A 21,053-nucleotide genomic window follows, 5' to 3' on the forward strand; every position below is an offset into this window, starting at 1 on the left:
AGCTCTGGTCCTAGGCGTAGCTAACTGGGTCTGGCTCACACTAGCTCTGGTCCTGGGCGTAGCTAGCTGGGTCTGGCTCACACTAGCTCTGGTCCTGGGCGTAGCTAGCTGGGTCTGGCTCACACTAGCTCTGGTCCTGGGCGTAGCTAGCTGGGTCTGGCTCACACTAGCTCTGGTCCTGGGCATAGCTAGCTGGGTCTGGCTCACACTAGCTCTGGTCCTGGGTGTAGCTAGATCTGGTTCACACTAGCTCTGGTCCTGGGCGTAGCTAGGTCTGGCTCACACTAGCTCTGGTCCTGGGCGTAGCTAGGTCTGGCTCACACTAGCTCTGGTCCTGGGCATAGCTAGCTAGGTCTGGCTCACACTAGCTCTGGTCCTGAGCATAGCTAGCTAGGTCTGGCTCACACTAGCTCTGGGTGTAGCTAGCTAGGTCTGGCTCACACTAGCTCTGGTCCTGGGCGTAGCTAGGTCTGGCTCACACTTTGGTGGCGCCTCTGGTGTGGGGACCCTCGTCGCCGACCCCGGACTGGGGACCCTCGCTGCGGGCCCCGGATTGGGGACTCTCGTTGCGGGCCCCGGACTGGGGACCGTTGCTGGAGGCTCCGGACTGGAGCCGATCATCTCTGGAGGCTTCGTGCCATGGATCATCACTGGAGGCTTCGTGCCATGGATCATCACTGGAGGCTTCGTGCCATGGATCACCACTGGATGCTTTGTGCCATGGATCACCACTGGAGGCTTCGGGCCATGGATCATCACTGGAGGCTTCATGCCATGTATCATCACTGGAGGCTTCGGGCCATGGATCATCACTGGAGGCTTCGGGCCATGGATCATCACTGGAGTGAGGAGACGTCAAGGCAGCCTGGTTCTGGGAGCAGGCACAGGACTCACCAGGCTGGGGAGACATACAGGAGGCCTGGTTCTGGGAGCAGGCACAGGACTCACCATGCTGGGGAGACATACAGGAGGCCTGGTTCTGGGAGCAGGCACAGGACTCACCAGGCTGGGGAGACATACAGGAGGCCTGGTCTGGGAGTAGGCACTGGATACACTGGGCCGTGGAGGCGCACTGGAGGTCGTAGAGCCTGCACAAGCGTAGAGCCTGCACAACCCGTCCTGGCTGGATAGTGACCTTCGCCCGGCAAAGGTGGGGCGCTGGCACAGGACGCACTGGGCTGTGCAGATGCACCGGAGACACAGTGCGCAGAGCTGGCACAAGACGTGCAGGGCTGGGGAGGCGCACAGGAGATCTGGTGCGTGGGGCTGGCACAGTCTTCACCCGACGGCTAGCACGCACCTCAGGACGAGTATGGAGAGCTGACTCAGGTGACATTAACCTGAGAACACGCTCCGTAGGGCGAATGTCGTGCCTCATGCACCAACACAGCAGCTCTCTCCTAACTCTCTCCTCCAATCTCCACATCAACTCCTTAACTGTCTCTGCTTCCAACCTCAGCTCCACCGACCGTCCCGTGTGCCCCCCCCCCCAAAAAAAACGTATTGGGGCTGCCTCTCCTGGCCACGCTGCTTGGTCCTTAGGTGGTCGGTAGTTCTGTCACGGCCGTCGTCGGAAGGAGACCAAAGTGCAGCGTGGTAAGTGTACATTTCCTTTTATTATAGAATGTCGCCAACAACACAAGAAACAAAATAAACGACCGTGACGCTTCCGAGGGCTATAGTGCCACTAACAAAGTTAACATCCCACAATCACAGGTGGGAAAAAGGGCTGCCTAAGTATGATTCCAAATCAGAGACAACGATAGACAGCTGTCCCTGATTGAGAACCATACCCGGCTAAAACATAGAAACACAAATCATAGAAATAAAGAACATAGAATGCCCACCCAAATCACACCCTGACCAAACCAAATAGAGACATTAAAAGGCTCTCTACGGTCAGGGCGTGACAACTATAATGTTAATCTACCTACCTTTTCAACTAAAACCAGTCACCAGAATTACTACTGCAGACACTAATACTACTATAATGTTAATCTACCTACCTTTTCAACTATAACCAGTCACCAGAATTACTACTGCAGACACTAATACTACTATAACGTTTAAAAAAAAAAATACTTACAACTGCTTTACTTTAAATAGTTGTTTAAAACGTTTTTAAACTTCTACCATTACCAGAAACATACTTTTAGAGTTAAAGCAAGTCCCATCAGTTGTACTTCATGTACAATTACCATCTAGTTATTATTACTATTATTACTGCTGTTGAACAAATGTCCAAATGGTTTTGTCTTTGAGAAGTTAGGAGGGATGTTCATGTTAAATGGGTGTCTGCCCCTTTAAGAGCCCCTGAGACTGGGTTGAGGGAGAGCTGACCAGATAGAGAAACTGCATTTGCAAACAAAGGACAGAATGTAAACTTGACATCTGACTTAAAACCAGAAGAACCAGTTTTAACTGACAACTAACAACTTTAACTGGGTCATAAGTTCTCACAAGGATTTACTTACTGGTGAAAGAGTTATTAATATTATACTTGTGACCAATCAATGTGAGCGTCTACTAAATGACTACATTGTAATGTAAATGTAGTGCCATGTATATGTATGTATGTTATGTATTTGTTGTGTTGTTTCCTGTTTGGTCCCCAAGAAGAGTAGCTATTCAGGAATCCTAATTAATGCTAAATCTGAGGCCTTATTTGACCTTATTTGGTCATATTTCACCTTATTTGGCTCTACTGTCTTATTTGGATGGACACTACATGTACAACTGGTTAGGGTTGGTTGGTAAAGGACTCTATTTTCAGGTTACTTCTGGTTTGGGTGTGGGTTACTGTGGTGATGTGTGTATAAGTCCATGGAGGTACAGGTCAAAGGGCTGAGACTCCTCCTCCTCCTCATTTGACTAGGCTTGCTGAAGAGATCCACTGGTTTCATTGGAGAGATCTTCATTTGATTGGAAATTGCTTCTAGTGTAGGATAAACTAAATATTTGCTGACACTATTGGAGGAACAATGCGTTTCAGTTCAAATGTAAAACTGTTTGTTCTCCTTCTCATTGTTGGAATCTTCTTGCTTCTGGGGTATGTATGTTTCTATATTTTATGTAATTACTATGCATATACTATGTGTGTCTGTAAATGGTGTTATTTTGGAGCAACTACATCTGTGTTCTCTATACACATTCAGTGTACTTGTAGTGACACTGAAAGATAATTGCAAATAATAATGTCACTAGCATATCCCATGTACACTAAAGGTGCACTTTATCTAGCTTTGGTGTACTTTTTCAGTATACTTTTCTTTTTTGTATTTTTTATATACTATGCATGTATTTAATGTTACTTAAATGGTGTTACTTTGGGACAACTACATTTAAAGTTGAATTCAAGTGGTGTTTTAGTACTATTTTATGTCAACTAAGTGTACCTTGCGTGCTAATTGGTCCACCTTAAAGTATACCGACACCTAAAAGTGTACTTGCATTTTGAAAGTATTCAGACCCATTGACTTTTACCACATTTTGTTACTTTATTCTAAAATGTATTACATCGTATTTTCCCTCATCAATCAGAAATACATAGACAGATGTGTGCCTTTCCAAATCATGTCCAATCAATAGAATTTACCACAGGTGGACTCCAATCAAGTTGTAGAAACATCTCAAGGATGATCAATGGAAATAGGATGCACCTGAGCTCAATGTCGAGTCTCATAGCAAATGGTCTGAATATTTATGTAAATACATTTTTTTTTATATAAAAAATTATACATTTGCAAAAATGTATAGAAACCTTTTTTTGCTTTGTCATTATGGGGTATTGTGATGTCATTATGGGGTATTGTGATGTCATTATGGGGTATTGTGATGTCATTATGGGGTATTGTCTGTAGATTGATGAGGACATTTTATTTAATTTAAATTGATGAGGGACATTTTATTTAATCTATTTTAGAATAAGGCTGAAATGTAACAATAAAAAGGAAATGGGTCTGAATACTTTCCGAATGCGCTGTATATTTTTAAACTGTGATGTTCCATAAAAAGTCTGAACCTTTCTATTCTCATAGTTTCTACAGATTGTAAATTAAACAAAAACATTTTGTCTAAAAGTATTATTATATTATTGATCGATCAGTTGACTATGACTTTTCAGACCATTCAGCAGTGGTATTTGCAGAGTTAAATGTTGTAATTCTTCATCCATTCCGGAACCTGCAACCAAAAACGAGCTACATCAAAACAAATGATCTAATGATTCTGTCTCTTCGCAGCAAAATCTGCAGAGCTGGGATGGTTGTATTCCCCATCTACAGTTGAAGTCGGAAGTTTACACACACCTTAGCCAAATACATTTAAACTCAGTTTTTAAATAATTCCTGACATTTAATGCTAGTAAAAATGTCCTGTCTTTGGTCAGTTAGGATCACCATTTTATTTTAAGAATGTGAAATGTCAGAAAAATAGTTGAGAGAATTATTTATTTCAGCTTTTATTTCTTTCATCACATTCCCAGTTGGTCAGACGTTCACATACACTCAATTAGTATTTGGTAGCATTGCCTTTAAATTATTTAACTTGGGTCAAACGTTTTGGGTAGCCTTCCACAAGCTTCCCACAATAAGTTGGGTGAATTTTGGTCCATTCCTCCTGACAGAGCTGGTGTAACTGAGTCAGGTTTGTAGGCCTCCTTGCTCACACACACTTTTTTCAGTTCTGCCCACAACTTTTCTCTGGGATTGAGGTCAGGGCTTTGTGATGGCCACTCCAATACCTTGACTTTGTTGTCCTTAAGCCATTTTGCCACAACTTTGGAAGTATGCTTGGGGTCATTGTACATTTGGAAGACCCATTTGCGACCATGCTTTAACTTCCTGACTGATGTCTTGAGATGCTGCTTCAATATATCCACATACTTTTCCTGCCTCATGATGCCATCTATTTTGTGAAGTGCACCAGTCCCTCCTGCAGTAAAGCACCCCCACAACATGATGCTGCCACCTCCTTGCTTCACGGTTGGGATGGTGTTCTTCGGCTTGCAAGCATCCCCCCTTTTCCTCCAAAATAACGATGGTCATTATGGACAAACAGTTCTATTTTTGTTTCATCAGACCAGAGAACATTTCTCCAAAAAGTACAATATTGTCCCCATGTGCTGTTGCAAACCGTAGTCTGGCTTTTTTTATGGCGGTTTTGGAGCAGTGGCTACTTCCTTGCTGAGCGGCCTTTCAGGTTATGTCGATATAGGACTCGTTTTATTGTCGATATAGATACTTTAGTACCTGTTTCTTCCAGCATCTTCACAAGGTCCTTTGCTGTTGTTCTGGGATTGATTTGCACTTTTCGCACCAAAGTACATTCATCTCTAGGAGACAGAATGCGTCTCCTTCCTGAGTGGTATGATGGCTGCGTGGTCCCATGGTGTTTATACTTGCGTACTATTGTTTGTACGGATGAACGTGGTGTCTTCAGGCTTTTGGAAATTGCTCCCAAGGATGAACCGGATTTGTGGAGGTCTAGAATTGTTTTTCTGAGGTCTTGGCTGATTTCTTTTGATTTTCCCATGATGTCAAGCAAAGAGGCACTGAGTTTGAGGGTAAGCCTTGAAATACATCCACAGGTACACCTCGAATTGACTCAAATGATTTCAAATAGCCTATCAGAAGCTTCTAAAGCCATGACATAATTTTCTGGAATGTTCCAAGTTCTTTAAAGGCACAACTTGGAACATTCAACAAACTTCTGACCCACTGGAATTGTGATACACTGAATTATAAGTTAAATAATCTGTCTGTAAACAATTGTTGGAAAAGTTACTTGTGTCATGCACAAAGTAGATGTCCTAACCAACTTGCCAAAACTATAGTTTTTTAACAAGTAATTTGTGGAGTGGTTGAAAAACGAGTTTTAATGACTCCAACCTAAGTGTATGTAAACTTCCGACTTCAACTATATATATATATATATATATATATTATCGTGGGCATCATAAATAAACACAATGTCTCTCCGAGGCCACGTGCCCATGCAATAATTACACATCATTGTTGTTGTAATAGCTAAAGATTAAACCCTTTAAAACATTTCTTCACACTTTTTAATCATTGCATTATTCAAGTGTGCAATATGGTTTAATTGAAAAGCTCCTGTATAGTTTGAATATCTTGCTGTCACGTTCCTGACCTTACTTTCCCTTATTTTGTATGTATTTAGTATGGTCAGGGCGTGAGTTGGGGTGGGTTTGTCTATGTGTGTTTTCTATGTTGGGTTTTTTGTGTTCGGCCTGGTATGATTCTCAATCAGAGGCCGCTGTCAATCGTTGTCCCTGATTGAGAATCATACTAAGGCAGCCGGGGTTTCACGTGTGGTTTGTGGGTGTTTGTTCCTTGTTAGTGTTTCGCCACACGGGAATGTCACCGTAGTTTCATTTGTTATTTTGTATCGCATATTGTTTTCGTGTCTATTAAATTACCATGGAAACTAACCACTCTGCATATTGGTCCGATCCTTCTCGCCTCTCCTCGTCCGATGAGGAGGACGACAGACTATCGTTACACTCGCCTTCTTTTAAATACTATTATATACTATGGTTTGCACACACACACGCAGCATGACACCACATCCAAGGTAATGTAAGGATAGTGTAAAGCCTAATGTATATATACCGTAATACAATAGGATACGCAAACTTGTAACTCGACTCAACTAAGCTGGATCACCATTTTCAGTAGCTAACTGCATTATTGCGTTACGTCGGTCTAATTGTGTAGCGTTACGTTTCAAAGACAAGCTGCACATCTGATGTGGATGAAAAGCAGTGTCAGCAGCACATGTTGTGTAATAAATTAAATGCTTTTCATGACAGACTTTAACTGATTCTCTCCTCTCTTCCGATAGGTATGTTCACTACAGCTTCTTCAATGAAAGGCTCAATGGGTAAGCTCAAGTTTCTGTTCATTTATTACACCCTAATGATGCTATACTGTGATATGGATTTTCTGATTTGATTCATATTCACAGGGTTTGGTGTGAGGCTTCCAACAGAGATATCCCGGTTGATGAGGACCAGAGGAACACCAGGTTAGTTGAAATAAACTGAGAAATCCTCCCAACAAGTCATGATACTTGGTACTTCTAAACACTCTTTCCTATTTAATTTAATGTTACCCGTTAAATAATTTACAGTTACACAGTTACTAGTGGTTCTAATGGCCTATTATGGGATTACATTCAGTCATTCAACACCTCAATGCGCTCCTCAACACTATAGACCTGACAGGACAAGCTGAGAAACTAATATTTAGAACTTCACAGTCTAACCTATCATTTCTCTCAAGGGTATTATTGGCTGTTGATAGATGGTGTCTAACATCGTCATGGCACCAATAAGGATGTGAACAAGTCATATTGTGATGTTGGTTCATCGTTGCTGTTACCCTACACTATTATTAAGAAGAGCATACGACAGTTCCTGGAGGATCAAAATTATCTGATGTTAGCAAGTTATTGATTTAATAAATCTTATTTCTAAGGCTACATATACAGTGCATTCAGGAAGTATTCAGACCCTTTGACTTTTGACACATTTTATTACATTACAGCCTCATTCTAAAATGGAGTAAATGGTTTCCCCCCTCATCAATCTACACACAATACCCCATAATGACAAAGCAAAAAACAGATTTTTAGAAATGTGGATAAAAGTTATGCTGCCAGATAATTCACAGTTGTCCTAATGGGCAATCAGCATGCAGTTGTCTGGACTTCACAAAGCTATGGAAGTGAACAGACAATGAAACATTGACACAGTTGCAATGTTATTCCCAACGGAACGAAAACATCAGACTCCTCTTCCTGGTGGAAAAACAAATTTAACTTCTGGACGTGTATGGGATTCTCTACTTTATAATATATTTTCTCCCTCTGCTGCCGCTTCCCCCTCCTGTGTGTGTGTGATGTTGGGAGAGTTAGCTAAGTGTTCAGGATTAATTTTGTTTTATAATTTTTAGATACAATGTTTTTACTATTATAATTATCAAAATGGCTGCTATTCTACTTGGAATAAAAAAAAACTTGGAAGGAAAACATTTGTCAACGACAGGCTTTGATCTTGTCTCTGTAACATCATTTGTTGTTTAGCTCCAGGGAAAAGGCTTCCGATTCGCTACCCTCAGGTTATTCATAAAACCAATATGATATTTAAATAGGTTATTCATAAAACCAATATGATATATAAATTGGTTATTCATAAAATCAAACTTATATTTAAATTTGTTATTCATAAAACCAAAATTATATTTAAATTGATTATTCATAAAACCAAAATTATACTTTAATTGGTTATTCATAAAACCAATACGATATTTAAATTGGTTATTCATAAAACCAATATTATATTTGAATTGGTTATTCATAAAACCAAAATGATATTTAAATTGGTTATTCATAAAATCGATATGATATTGATATCAGCTTGAATTTTTTTTAGCTGACATCGATATAGAGTTTCCATATCAGTGCCCATCACTAATTATCAAATCAAATGTTATTGGTCACAAATACATATTTAGCAGATGTTATTGCGGATGTTGCGAAATACACACATCTAAAAGTAAAAGAATGGAGTTAAGAAATATATGAGTATTATGATTAGCATTGTCAGAGTGGCATTGACTAAAATACAGTAGAATAGAATACAGTATATACAGTACATATGAGACGAGTAAAGCAGAATGTAAACATTATTAAAGTGACTAGTGTTCCATTATTAAAGTGGCCAGTGATTCCATGTCTATGTATATAGGGCAGCAGCCTCTAAGGTACAGGGTTGAGTAACCGGGTGGTAGCTGGCTAGTGATGGCTATTTAACAGTCTGATGGTCTATGTATATAGGGCAGCAGCCTCTAAGGTACAGGGTTGAGTAACCGGGTGGTAGCTGGCTAGTGATGGCTATTTAACAGTCTGATGGTCTATGTATATAGGGCAGCAGCCTCTAAGGTACAGGGTTGAGTAACCGGGTGGTAGCTGGCTAGTGATGGCTATTTAACAGTCTGATGGTCTATGTATATAGGGCAGCAGCCTCTAAGGTACAGGGTTGAGTAACCGGGTGGTAGCTGGCTAGTGATGGCTATTTAACAGTCTGATGGTCTATGTATATAGGGCAGCAGCCTCTAAGGTACAGGGTTGAGTAACCGGGTGGTAGCTGGCTAGTGATGGCTATTTAACAGTCTGATGGTCTATGTAGCTGGCATAGATAATAGTTACAATAGATTCAGTATGTGTATTATGTATACTGTACAGCCATCATTAATCATTTTACTATGTCTTTCTATTCATACAGTCTGAGTAAGCCCATATTCAGGAGCAGAGTACGGAACATCATCTCTCCAGAAAGGTGGGTATCTGTATTTTATTTGGCTGGCTACCCAAACTCCATGCTCCTGGCCAAACTCCATGCTCCTGTCCAAACTCCATGCTCCTGTCCGAACTCCATGCTCCTGTCCAAACTCCATGCTCCTGGCCAAACTCCATGCTCCTGGCCAAACTCCATGCTCCTGGCCAAACTCCATGCTCCTGTCCAAACTCCATGCTCCTGTCCAAACTCCATGCTCCTGTCCAAACTCCATGCTCCTGTCCAAACTCCATGCTCCTGTCCAAACTCCATGCTCCTGTCCAAACTCCATGCTCCTGTCCAAACTCCATGCTCCTGGCCAAACTCCATGCTCCTGTCCAAACTCCATGCTCCTGGCCAAACTCCATGCTCCTGTCCAAACTCCATGCTCCTGTCCAAACTCCATGCTCCTGGCCAAACTCTACGCCACGCCCATGGACGTTAGTTTCTTCACCGCAATGAATCTGTCTCTGAGTACATCAGCAACAATCTCTAGAACAAAATAATTAGTGGAATTTCAATGTAGTTTTTTATCCACGTGGTTTAACCCATGGATGTAAACATGAGGTTGGTGGAGAATTGATTTGGGGGGGGGTTGGTAATTAGGTAGGGGTGTGTCCTCCAGTGGCTGTGGGCTTTAGTTATGTTAATTAAGACTAAGTTAGAGGTTGTATGTGATTGATGTTCCGGCTGTTCCGGATGACTGTGTGATCATGCTCTCCGTAGCCGATGTGAGTAAGACCTTTAAACAGGTTAACATTCACAAGGCCGCAGGGCCAGATGGATTACCACAACGTGTATGCAGAGCATGCACTGACCAGCTGGCAAGTGTCTTCACTGATATTTTCAAAGCGCAGGAGAGATGACTTCATCACTACTTGTATCTGTGAGAGGTATTGACATGTTGAAAGCACGGAGCTGTCTGTTTGAACTACTGGCACACAGCTCGGACACCCATGCATACTCCACAAGACATGCCACCAGAGGTCTCTTCACAGTCCACAAGTCCAGAACAGACTATTGTAGGCGCACAGTACTACATAGAGACATGACTACATGGAACTCTATTCCACATCAAGTAACTGACACAGTACAATTAGACTTAAAACCAGATAAAAATACACCTTATGGGACAGCGGTGACTGTGAAGCAAGACTAACATAGTCAAAGGCATATGCATACACACGATAACATATGAACTATACACACACGTGTACATTCTGTGTTGTAGAAATGGATTAGGGGCCTGAGGACAAACACTTTTTTACATTTTAATTTACATTTTTTTATTTAAGGGGTGGATCAGCTTAATATTGCGGAAAAATTGTTGCTTCCATCAATGTAATTGTCTGGATAATTTCCAATCCCCAGTATATTTTTTATGTAAATATATATATCCATGTACATACACATATGCACACATATACACATACCTATATAGACATACTGTCATGATCGTCGTAAGGATTGGACCAAGGCGTACATTTTCTTTATTTAATATGAACACAGAACAAAAACAGCAAAAGCACGAACTAAACGTGTAGCTACTGGTGTGCACACAGGCAACTATCTGTAGACAAGATCCCACAAAACACAAAGGGGAAATGGCTGCCTAAATATGATCCCCAATCAGAGACAACGATAAACAGCTGTCTCTGATTGGGAAAGCATACCAGGCAAACATAAACCATTAATCACCTATTTGACCCACCCTAGTCACTATCACGCCCCAACCAACATAGAGAATAAACAGCTCTCTATGGTCAGGGCGTGACAGTACCCCACCCCCCAAAGGTGCGGACTCTGACCGCAAAACCTGACTTAATAGGGGAGGGTCCGGGTGGGAATCTACGATGAATGACACAGGACGTTGGGGGCGGCTCCAATGCGGGGCGAAGTACCCACTCCGATCGTAGATACTTCATCCTCCATGACAGCTCTGGTGCGGGGATCGTCGCCGGAAGCTCCGGACCGTGGGTCGTCACCGGAGGCACCGGACCGTAGATCGTCGCAGGAGGCTCTGGACTGAGAACCCCTGCTGAAGGTTCTGGATTGCTGACCGTCTTTGGAGGTTCCGGACCGCAGACCGTCTCAGGAGGTTCCGGACCGCAGACCGTCTCAGGAGGTTCCGGACCGCAGACCGTATCAGGAGGCTCTGGACCGTAGACCATCTCAGGAGGTTCTGGACTGTAGACCTTCTCAGGAGGTTCCGGACCGCAGACCGTCGCAGGAGGCTCTGGACCGTAGACCATCTCAGGAGGTTCTGGACCGTAGACCTTCTCAGGAGGTTCCGGACCGTAGACCGTCTCAGGAGGTTCCGGACCGTAGACCTTCTCAGGAGGTTCCGGACCATGGACCGTCTCAGGAAGTTCCGGACTGTGGACCGTCGTTGGAGGTTCCAGACTGTGAAACGTCGCCGGAAGCTCTGGACTGGGAACTGTTGCCGGAAGCTCTGGACGGAACTGTCGCCAGAAGCTCTGGACTGGGAACTGTCGCCAGAAGCTCTGGACTGGGAACTGTCGCCGGAAGCTCTGGACTGTGGAGGCGCACTGGAGGCCTGATGCGTGGGACCGGTATAGGTGGCACCGGGCTGATGACACGCACCTCAGGGCGAGTGCGGGGAAGAGGCACAACAGGACGTACTGGACTGTGGAGGCACACTGGAGGCCTAATGCGTGGGACCGGTACAGGTGGCACCGGGCTGATGACACGCACCTCAGGGCGAGTGCGCGGAGGAAACACAGGACAAAACGGAATGGGGAGGCGCACTGGAAGCCAGATGCGTGAAACAGGTGCACATGACACCGGACTGGTGTCACGCTCCTCAGCACGCGAGGAGTGCTCTCACTCGACTCTCACTCTGCAGCGCTCTCAACGCCAGCTCCTCTCTGTGGATGGTAGCGGTAGCACGTCCACTACCGTCCACTATAACGTGACGAAATGTCCAACAGTTCCGTTACAGTCAGTAGAAACATGTCAAACGATCTACTGAATCAATCTTTAGAATGTTGTTAACATACATCTTGAATAACGTTCCAACCGGAGAATTAGATTGACTTCAGATGAGCGGTGGAACGGAGGTCCTCCTCATGTGAACGCGCATGGTGAAAGCATGGCCGGCTCGTGGCAGTGGTGACTAATTCCTGTCTCCTTCGGCCCCCCTTCACATTAGAGTCATCAGACAAAGTTCTATTGACTGTTGACATCTAGTGGAAGCCGTAGGAAGTGAAAACACATCAATATCTCGCTGTAATTTCAATGAGAGCTTGGTTGAAAATCTGGCACCCCCAGAAAAAATAAAAACAGGAAGTGGAACTTCTCAGGTTTTTGCCTGCCATGTGAGTTCTGTTATACTCACAGACATAATTCAAACAGTTTTAGAAACCTGTGAAAGTGTTTTCTATCCAATACTAATAATAATATGCATATATTAGCAACTATGACATAGGAGCAGGCCGTTTACTCTGGGCACTTTCATCCAAGCTACTCATTACTGCCCCTTCAGCCATAAGGAGATAAGACAAGTCTGGAAACAACAGAATACCATGAAAGTCATAGCTGACTTTGAAATGGCTTTTGATAAAGTACGCATGTAATTTAGATTTAAATGCCTGGAATATTTCAATTTTGGAGAATCTCTAATACAATAGGTTAAAGTTATGTTTTAGTGACCCTAGGTGGAAAATAGTAAATAACGGCTACTTCTCAGGAAGTATTAAACTGTCAAGAGGAGTAAAACAAGGTTGTCCACTATCGGCATATCTATTTATGTTTGCCATCAAAATTTTTGCTGTTAAAATCAGATCCTACAATAATATCAAGGGATTGGAAATGTCATTGTCCGCTGACTATTAATGTTTTCTTATAAATCCTACACAGCCTCATAGAGTATCTAGACAATTATTCAAACCTCTCTGGATTACAACCAAATTTAAACAAGTGTACTACTATATTACGTATTGGATCACAAAAAAAAATGTAATTACTGTGTAGTTTACCAATAAAATGGTCTGACAGCGAAGCTGACATACTCTGTATTCATATCCCGAAAGAAAGACATTTTCTCACTACAATATATTTTAATAGAAAGTTAACAAAAATAGATGAGATCTTGCTACAATGGAAAGGAAAATATCTGTCTATTTGTGGAAAAATCCCCCTGATTAACTCTTTAGTCATACCCCAGTTTACCTATTTCCTTATGGCCTTGACTACACCTACCAACTAGTTTTTTTAATTACAGGAGCAAAAAATATTACATTTTACTTGGAACGGTATGCCAGAAAAAATTAAACGGGCCTATTTATACACTAAAGCCTTAGACCTCTCAATAAAGGCTTCAGTAATACAAAAGCTATACTTAAATCCAAACTAGTTCTCTGGCAGATTTATAAGAATAGCTCACACCATGTTCACTGTAAAACCAGATAAGTTCCGTGAACTCAAATGTTTTTAAGAAACAGATTACCTCGGAAAATGTTAGTTAAACTCAAAAGTAAAAAGTAAGGTCCCACCTAAATCTTTTTGAATTACTTGTACTTATGCAAACTCAAAAAAAATGTACGTACTTATCTTAAAAATATGTTTAAATAATGTAATTGCTGCATATTTAATTGCCATGCTTTATCTTTACTCAACTTCATTGAGTAGTGCAATAGTTGTACCATCTCAAAATATTAACTTCAATGAAACTCAGATTCATAGGACCTTACTCAAACCATTTTTGGAAACTGATTACCTTGATTTAGTTAGGTACTATTAACTAAAAACTTACCAAACCATACTATATTCTTAGTACGCATGTCACGAACGTCGTAATCCTCCTCGTCTGAGGAGGAGCAAGGATCGGAACAAAGCGCAGCGTGGTTTGAATACATACTTGAATTTATTTAACGAAGACGAAACGAAGAACACTTGACAAACTAACAAAACAACAAACGAACGAACGTGACGCTATACTACGACAAGTGCAGACACAGGCAACTTACGTAATGACATAGACAATAACCCACAACCCACAATACAAAACAGACTACCTAAATATGGTTCCCTATCAGAGACAACACAAAACACCTGCCTCTGATTGAGAACCATGTCAGGCCAAACTAGAAAACCCCACATAGAAACAGACAACATAGAACTGCCCACCCCAACTCACGCCCATACTAACTAAAGACAAAACAAAGGAAAATAAAGGTCAGAACGTGAGTTAGGTACTATTAACTAAAAACGTACCAAACCATACTATATTCTTAGTACGCACAACAAAGTCAGCCAATTTTTTATTCTAAGGCTTGAATAATATAAAATAAATAATATAGATTACTATAAATATACTGTACAAAATACAATTGGGAATCAAATAAAGTAAACAATTTAAAATGTTCTTGACAACTCAAACCAGACTTTAATATTCATATTCTACCTGACATTTCATCGTTTAACATTGTTTAGAACAAACAATCACAGAAAACGCACTCCTCAGCAGTTCTAAAAATAGTTAAATAAAGGATTATCCAAAGAACCAATATAAAAAAAGTTTCCCCGACAGTAGAAAAGTTGAAAACCCTTTTTGGCACTAGCAACTTTCTATGAGAGTAACAACATCTCTTCATTACAATGACGCAATCAACTAATGAATTACATTTTGTTCTCCCAGGCTATTGTACAAGCAGCCCAGTGTCTTGGTGGGGTGAGTAGTGTTGTTATCTTATGTTAGTTACGTCTCATTGTTATCGTCCACATCAGCGTGTAGCCTAGTATACCACACGTCTTTTCATGGACCTTAAATTGCAAAACTATTGAGATAATAATCAGTACAATACAGGCAGGCTTGATCTGTATATCTGTAAACATTGAGGTAATAATCAGTACAATACAGTCAGGCTTGATCTGTATATCTGTAAACAGTGAGGTAATAATCAGTACAATACAGTCAGGCTTGATCTGTATATCTGTAAACATTGAGGTAATAATCAATACAATACGGTCAGGCTTGATCTGTATATCTGTAAACATTGAGGTAATAATCAGTACAATACAGTCAGGCTTGATCTGTATATCTGTAAACATTGAGGTAATAATCAGTACAATACAGTCAGGCTTGATCTGTATATCTGTAAACATTGGGGTAATAATCAGTACAATACAGTCCGGCTTGATCTGTATATCTGTAAACATTGAGGTAATAATCAGTACAATACAGTCAGGCTTGATCTTGTTTTGTTTCTTTAGTCGTACTGATGTGATGGCAGTCACCCCATGGTCGGCACCCATCATCTGGGAAGGAACCTTTGACCCTGACCTCATCGACATAATCTACAAGTCCATGAACCTCACCATAGCAACCACAGTGTTTGCCGTTGGAAAGTGAGTAGCCTACAACTTTTCCCAAATGTTCAAAAGGGAAGTTAAATTATCAATATTTTGACAACATTGAAACTACACTGAGTGTACAAACATTATGAACACGTGCTTTCTCCATAACAGACTGACCAGGTGAATCCAAGAGAAAGCTATGATCCCTTATTGATGTCACTTGTTAAATCCACTTCAATCAGTTGTAGACAAAGGGAAGGAGACAGGTTAAAGAAGGATTGTTAAGCCTCGACACATTTAAGACATGGATTGTGTATGTGTGCTATTCCAATGGTGAATGGGCAAGACAACATATTTAAGTTTCTTTGAGTAGGGTATGGTAGTAGGCGCCCAGAACAGGTTGTGTCAAGAACTGCAATATGTCCTATACAGTCCTATGAGAATGACCATACAGTTACAGAGGGTTGCTGGCATCAGAATCTCAGGTGCCTGATACTGCTTGAACAGGGTATGGTAGTAGGCGCCCAGAACAGGTTGTGTCAAGAACTGCAATATGTCCTATACAGTCCTATGAGAATGACCATACAGTTACAGAGGGTTGCTGGCATCAGAAACTCAGGTGCCTGATACTGCCGTTGTGCCCTTGAGCAAGGCATCTTAAACCCTTATGTTATGTACAGGTAACTGACAAAATAATGGAAAACACTAGTAAATGAGGGTTACAAAGTATATTGAATGCAGGTGCTTCCACACAGGTGTGGTTCCTGAGTTAATTAAGCAATTAGCATCCCATTATGCTTACGGTCATGTGTAAAAAGGCTGGGATGGCCATTTATTTTGGTCATTCGTTTAGCTACCATGGCTCTGCCCCCAGAACAACAATGTCCCCATTTAAAGGGCCCAAGTGGTCAATAAATGGTTTGATGAGCATGAAAACCATGTGAACCATATGACAGACACTAGATCTCAATCCAAATGAGGCGGTGTCTGAGAGAACGTTATCTACCACCATCAACAAAACACCAAATTGTCCCTCCGATAGAGTTTCAGACACTTGTAGAATCCAAGGTGCATTAGAGCTGTGGCTGATGGTGGCCCAATGATGCTAGTGGTGGCCCAAGGTGGCTCGTGGTGGCCCAAGGTGACTCGTGGTGGCTCATCTCTCTATTTCCTATATTTTGGCAGTTACCTGTTTGTTTTAAATTCTGACAGATACGTCCGCTTTCTCCGAGATTTCCTGGAGACAGCAGAGAAGCACTTCATGGTCGACTTCAACGTGCGCTACTACGTTTTCACTGATCGTCCCGACGATGTTCCATCAGTCAACATGTCCCAGGGGAGACATTTGAGTGTGATCCAGGTCCCAGGTTCAAACCGCTGGCAGGAGATATCAGCCCGGAGGATGGAGATCATCCAGACAGCCATCGAACGTCAGATCAGCAGGGAGGCCGACTACATCTTCTGTCTTGACGTGGACAGCAAGTTCCACGCTCGCTGGGGGGCCGAGTCTCTGGGCAGGCTGGTTGCTGTGATTCACCCATGGTTGTACCAGGCGACCCGTGACCAATTCACATACGAACGGCGTCCAGCCTCGACAGCCTACATCCCCATGGATGAGGGAGACTACTACTATGCCGGGGCTGTGTTCGGAGGATCCGTGGAGGATGTGTACACACTAACAAAGGTATGTCGGAAGCAGCTTGAAGAGGACGCGAGGAATTCCATCGAGGCTGCCTGGCAGGAGGAGAGTCACCTCAACAGGTACCTGCTTTACAACAAGCCCAGCAAGCTGTTGTCTCCAGAGTACCAGTGGGACGACACGAAGACCAACACCAACGAGGTCAAAGTCATTCGCTTCTCTACTGTCATTAAAAACTATGCTGAAATTCGTCCCAATGTATAGGACGAGGAATTATTCGCCCGGCAGAAGAAAAACTTAATTGGTTATGGTTAATGTTAGGTTAAGTTCAGGTATAGCTTCACTGAGGTTTGGGTTATGGTTAATGTTAGGTTAAGTTCAGGTATAGCTTCACTGAGGTTTGGGTTAAGGTTAGGGAAAGGCATAAAAGGTCACATTGGGTATACAGCTGTCCGGCGCCATTCATTTTCTGTTGGTGAAATATATACACTGACATAAAAGTACTATTTTAAATGTACTGTATATCAGTCACTGGTGTAGTTTGGGGATCATAACGTTCTTCACTTAGAGGAAAATATAATTGTTTTATAACCTTATTCATCCTGTATTCTGTAGCCTATCTACTGTGTATGTTGATTACTGGGAACAATCTCAATAAATATGTCTAATAAAATATTACGATTATTATTATATTTTTCCTTAAAATAAAGTTTTAGCCGCTTTCAGAATGTTTGTGTTATTTCACTACTTGTTATATTTTCTAAAGTCTAACTAAAAACTACATCTATCCATGTGACAACCATATGTGGTGTATGAGTAACAAACCAGTGGTTTAGTGGAGAGATGAAGAAATAGGGAATATTGCACCGGTTCCATCTATAGAGGTGTAGATCAGACAAGACCCAGTGGTGGACTGAATTTCCATTAAGAATAACATTGGCAGAAGGTCTACGTGGAGCTGGCATTCCTGTCCAGAAACAACCTCTGACCACTAGACATGTACTGTAAACAGCATGAAAACAACATGAAAACAAAGGAAAACACCCCTTTAAATAAGGTATTATGGAGGATTCACTTCCTTGTGTAAAAGCATCCTGCCAATGGCAAGGCAAAAGGGGAAATCCTTCAATTCAAGTTGTACCATCTAATCAATATTATGTAAGGGATAATCAATGTTATGTAAGGGATAATCAATGGTATGTAAGGGATGATCAATGTTATGTAAGGGATAATCAATGTTATCCTTTTCTCAATAGGGGGTGCTGTTTTCACTTTGTAAAAATTTCATTCCCAAATTAAACTGCCTCGTACTCAATTCTTGCTCGTACAATATGCATATTATTATTACTATTGGATAGAAAACACTCTCTAGTTTCTAAAACCGTTTGAATTATATCTGTGAGTAAAACAGAACTCGAGTTGGAGCAATTTTCCTGTGAGGAAGTGAGAAATCTGAAATAAGGCAGGTTGTTCTGAGGTCAGTTTATTAATTTGCATGTCTTCTATTGGTCGAGATGCACTGCATACACCTTCCCCCAGATGTCAACAAATAGGGAGAATTGGAATGGAGTTGCTAGGCAGATCTGAGGACATATAAAGGGTTTTGGAACGTGGGGTCCACTCTTTTCAACTTTCTCCATGACGCAAGACAGACCTCAGGATGGCGTTCTAGAAAGCTCTCGTTATAGGAGTTAGATATATCCGGCTCTGATTTTATTCGATATAGGTGTTAACGACATCATAATATTGTTATTTTAAACCGAGTTATATCAGTTTATATCAGTATATTGCGATTTTCGGATATTTATTTGTGCTGCGTTATAGTGAGTTGGACACGTCTTCGCCACATGGCTAATGTTTACTGCTAATTCCAAAGTTGAAGGCGACAATATACAACCGAGCAACGATTCCTCTGGACAAAGGACAACTTGCCCAAGATTCTGATGGGAGCTCATCAAAAAGTAAGAAGTATTTATGATGTTAATTCGTTGTTCTGTTGAAAAATGTAAAACTCCTATTCCGCCATTAATTTCGATGCGGTCTCGCTTTAACGCACGCTGTATGTCGTAGTAACGTTAATTTTAAAAATCTAACACAGCGGTTGCATTAAGAACTAATGTATATTTCATTTGCTGTCCAACCTGTATTTTTTAGTCAAGTTTATGATTAGTTACTGATTAGATTAGGTGCCTCTCCCAAGATTTCCCCCGACATTTTGTTTGCATTTTGGCTACTATTCATATTGTATAACCACGATTTGTGCCGCTAAATATGCACATTTTCGAACAAACTCTATATGTATTGTGTAATATGATGTTATAGGACTGTCATCTGAAGAAGTTTGAGAAGGTTAGTGAAAAAATTGATATCTTTTGCTGGTTTATTCGTTATCGCTATGGTTGGCTTGAATCAATGCTGTTGTGTGGTTGGCTATTGTAGTAAGCTAATATAATGCTATATTGTGTTTTCGCTGTAAAGCACTTAAAAAATCTGAAATATTGGCTGGATTCACAAGATGTTTGTCTTTCATTTGCTGTACGCTGTGTATTTTTCATAAATGTTTTATGATGAGTATTTAGGTAATTCACGTTGGTCTCTGTAGTTATTCTAGTTGCTTTGGTGAGAGTTGTGATGGTGGCTGCAATGTAAAACTATGATTTATACCTGAAATATGCACATTTTCTAACAAAACATATGCTATACAATAAATATGTTATCAGACTGTCATCTGATGAAGTTGTTTCTTGGTTAGTGACTATTTATATCTTTATTTGGTCGAAATTGTGATAGCTACCTATGCAGGAAAAAAATGGTGGGAAAAAAAGGTTGTGTCTTTTGCTAAGGTGGTTAGCTAATAGAAATACATATTGTGTCTTCCCTGTAAAACATTTTAAAAATCAGAAATGATGGCTGGATTCACAAGATGTGTATCTTTCCTCTGGTGTCTTGGACTTGTGATTTAATGATATTTAGATGCTAGTATTTACTTGTGACGCTATGCTAGGCTATGCTAGTCAGCTTTTTTACTGATGGGGGTGCTCCCGGATCCGGGATTGTGATGAAGTAGAAGTTATGTAAGGGATAATCAATGAGGGTCTATGGGTTCAATGGAAAATAATGAACGACATGGAAGGTGTGTTCCATGACCCACTAGGGGATTAGATTTGACCATTTCAAAACACAATACAACCACAGATGTATAGAATCCATTTAAAATGAATGAAGATGATGAGTTAAAATTGAAAATACATGAAAACGAAATATATACACTAGGTTATAATATGAAAACAAATAGTTTCATTAATACGACACTGAACAAAAAATATCAACTCAACACGCAATTTAAAATATTTTACTGAGTTACAGTACATATAAGGGAATCAGTCAATGTAAATAAATTCATCAGGCACTAATCTATGGATTCAACATGACTTGAAGTACAGATATGCATCTGTTGGTCAAAGAAAACTTTTAAAAAGGTAGATGTCATGTTTTGTCATTGATTATCATGTCTTGTCCCTGTGCTTCCCTTCTATTCGTTTCCCTCTGCTGGTCTTATTAGGTTCTTTCCCTCTTTCTATCCCTCTCTCTCCCCCTCCCTCTCTCCCTCTCTCGCTCTCTCTCTCTATCGTTCCGTTCCTGCTCCCAGCTGTTCCTCATTCTCCTAACTACCTCATTTACTCTTTCACACCTGTCCCCTATTTTGCCCTCTGATTAGAGCCCCTATTTCTCTCTCTG

At 41.3% G+C, this 21,053-nt stretch overlaps 1 protein-coding gene across 4 annotated transcripts in view; it reads left to right on the top strand.

Annotated features, from left to right (window-relative positions):
- Positions 1 to 2,876: 2,876 nt before the first annotated feature.
- Positions 2,877 to 21,053, top strand: part of LOC139533463 (globoside alpha-1,3-N-acetylgalactosaminyltransferase 1-like) — a 56,364-nt gene continuing 38,187 nt past the window's right edge. For 2 of the 4 annotated variants that reach the window (XM_071331499.1, XM_071331501.1), the window contains exons 1-3: positions 2,877 to 3,049; positions 6,865 to 6,903; positions 6,988 to 7,047. In XM_071331499.1, coding sequence (XP_071187600.1) covers positions 2,982 to 3,049; positions 6,865 to 6,903; positions 6,988 to 7,047 — 167 coding nt within the window. In that variant the 5' untranslated portion in view covers positions 2,877 to 2,981. Of the gene's footprint in view, positions 3,050 to 6,864; positions 6,904 to 6,987; positions 7,048 to 9,307; positions 9,362 to 15,017; positions 15,051 to 15,592; positions 15,728 to 16,888; positions 17,727 to 21,053 lie in introns of those variants that run through there. The other 2 variants (XM_071331502.1, XM_071331500.1) reach the window with 2 other exon arrangements.

This window comes from Salvelinus alpinus, chromosome 11, assembly GCF_045679555.1.
Source record: "Salvelinus alpinus chromosome 11, SLU_Salpinus.1, whole genome shotgun sequence".
Lineage (NCBI taxonomy): Eukaryota > Metazoa > Chordata > Actinopteri > Salmoniformes > Salmonidae > Salvelinus > Salvelinus alpinus.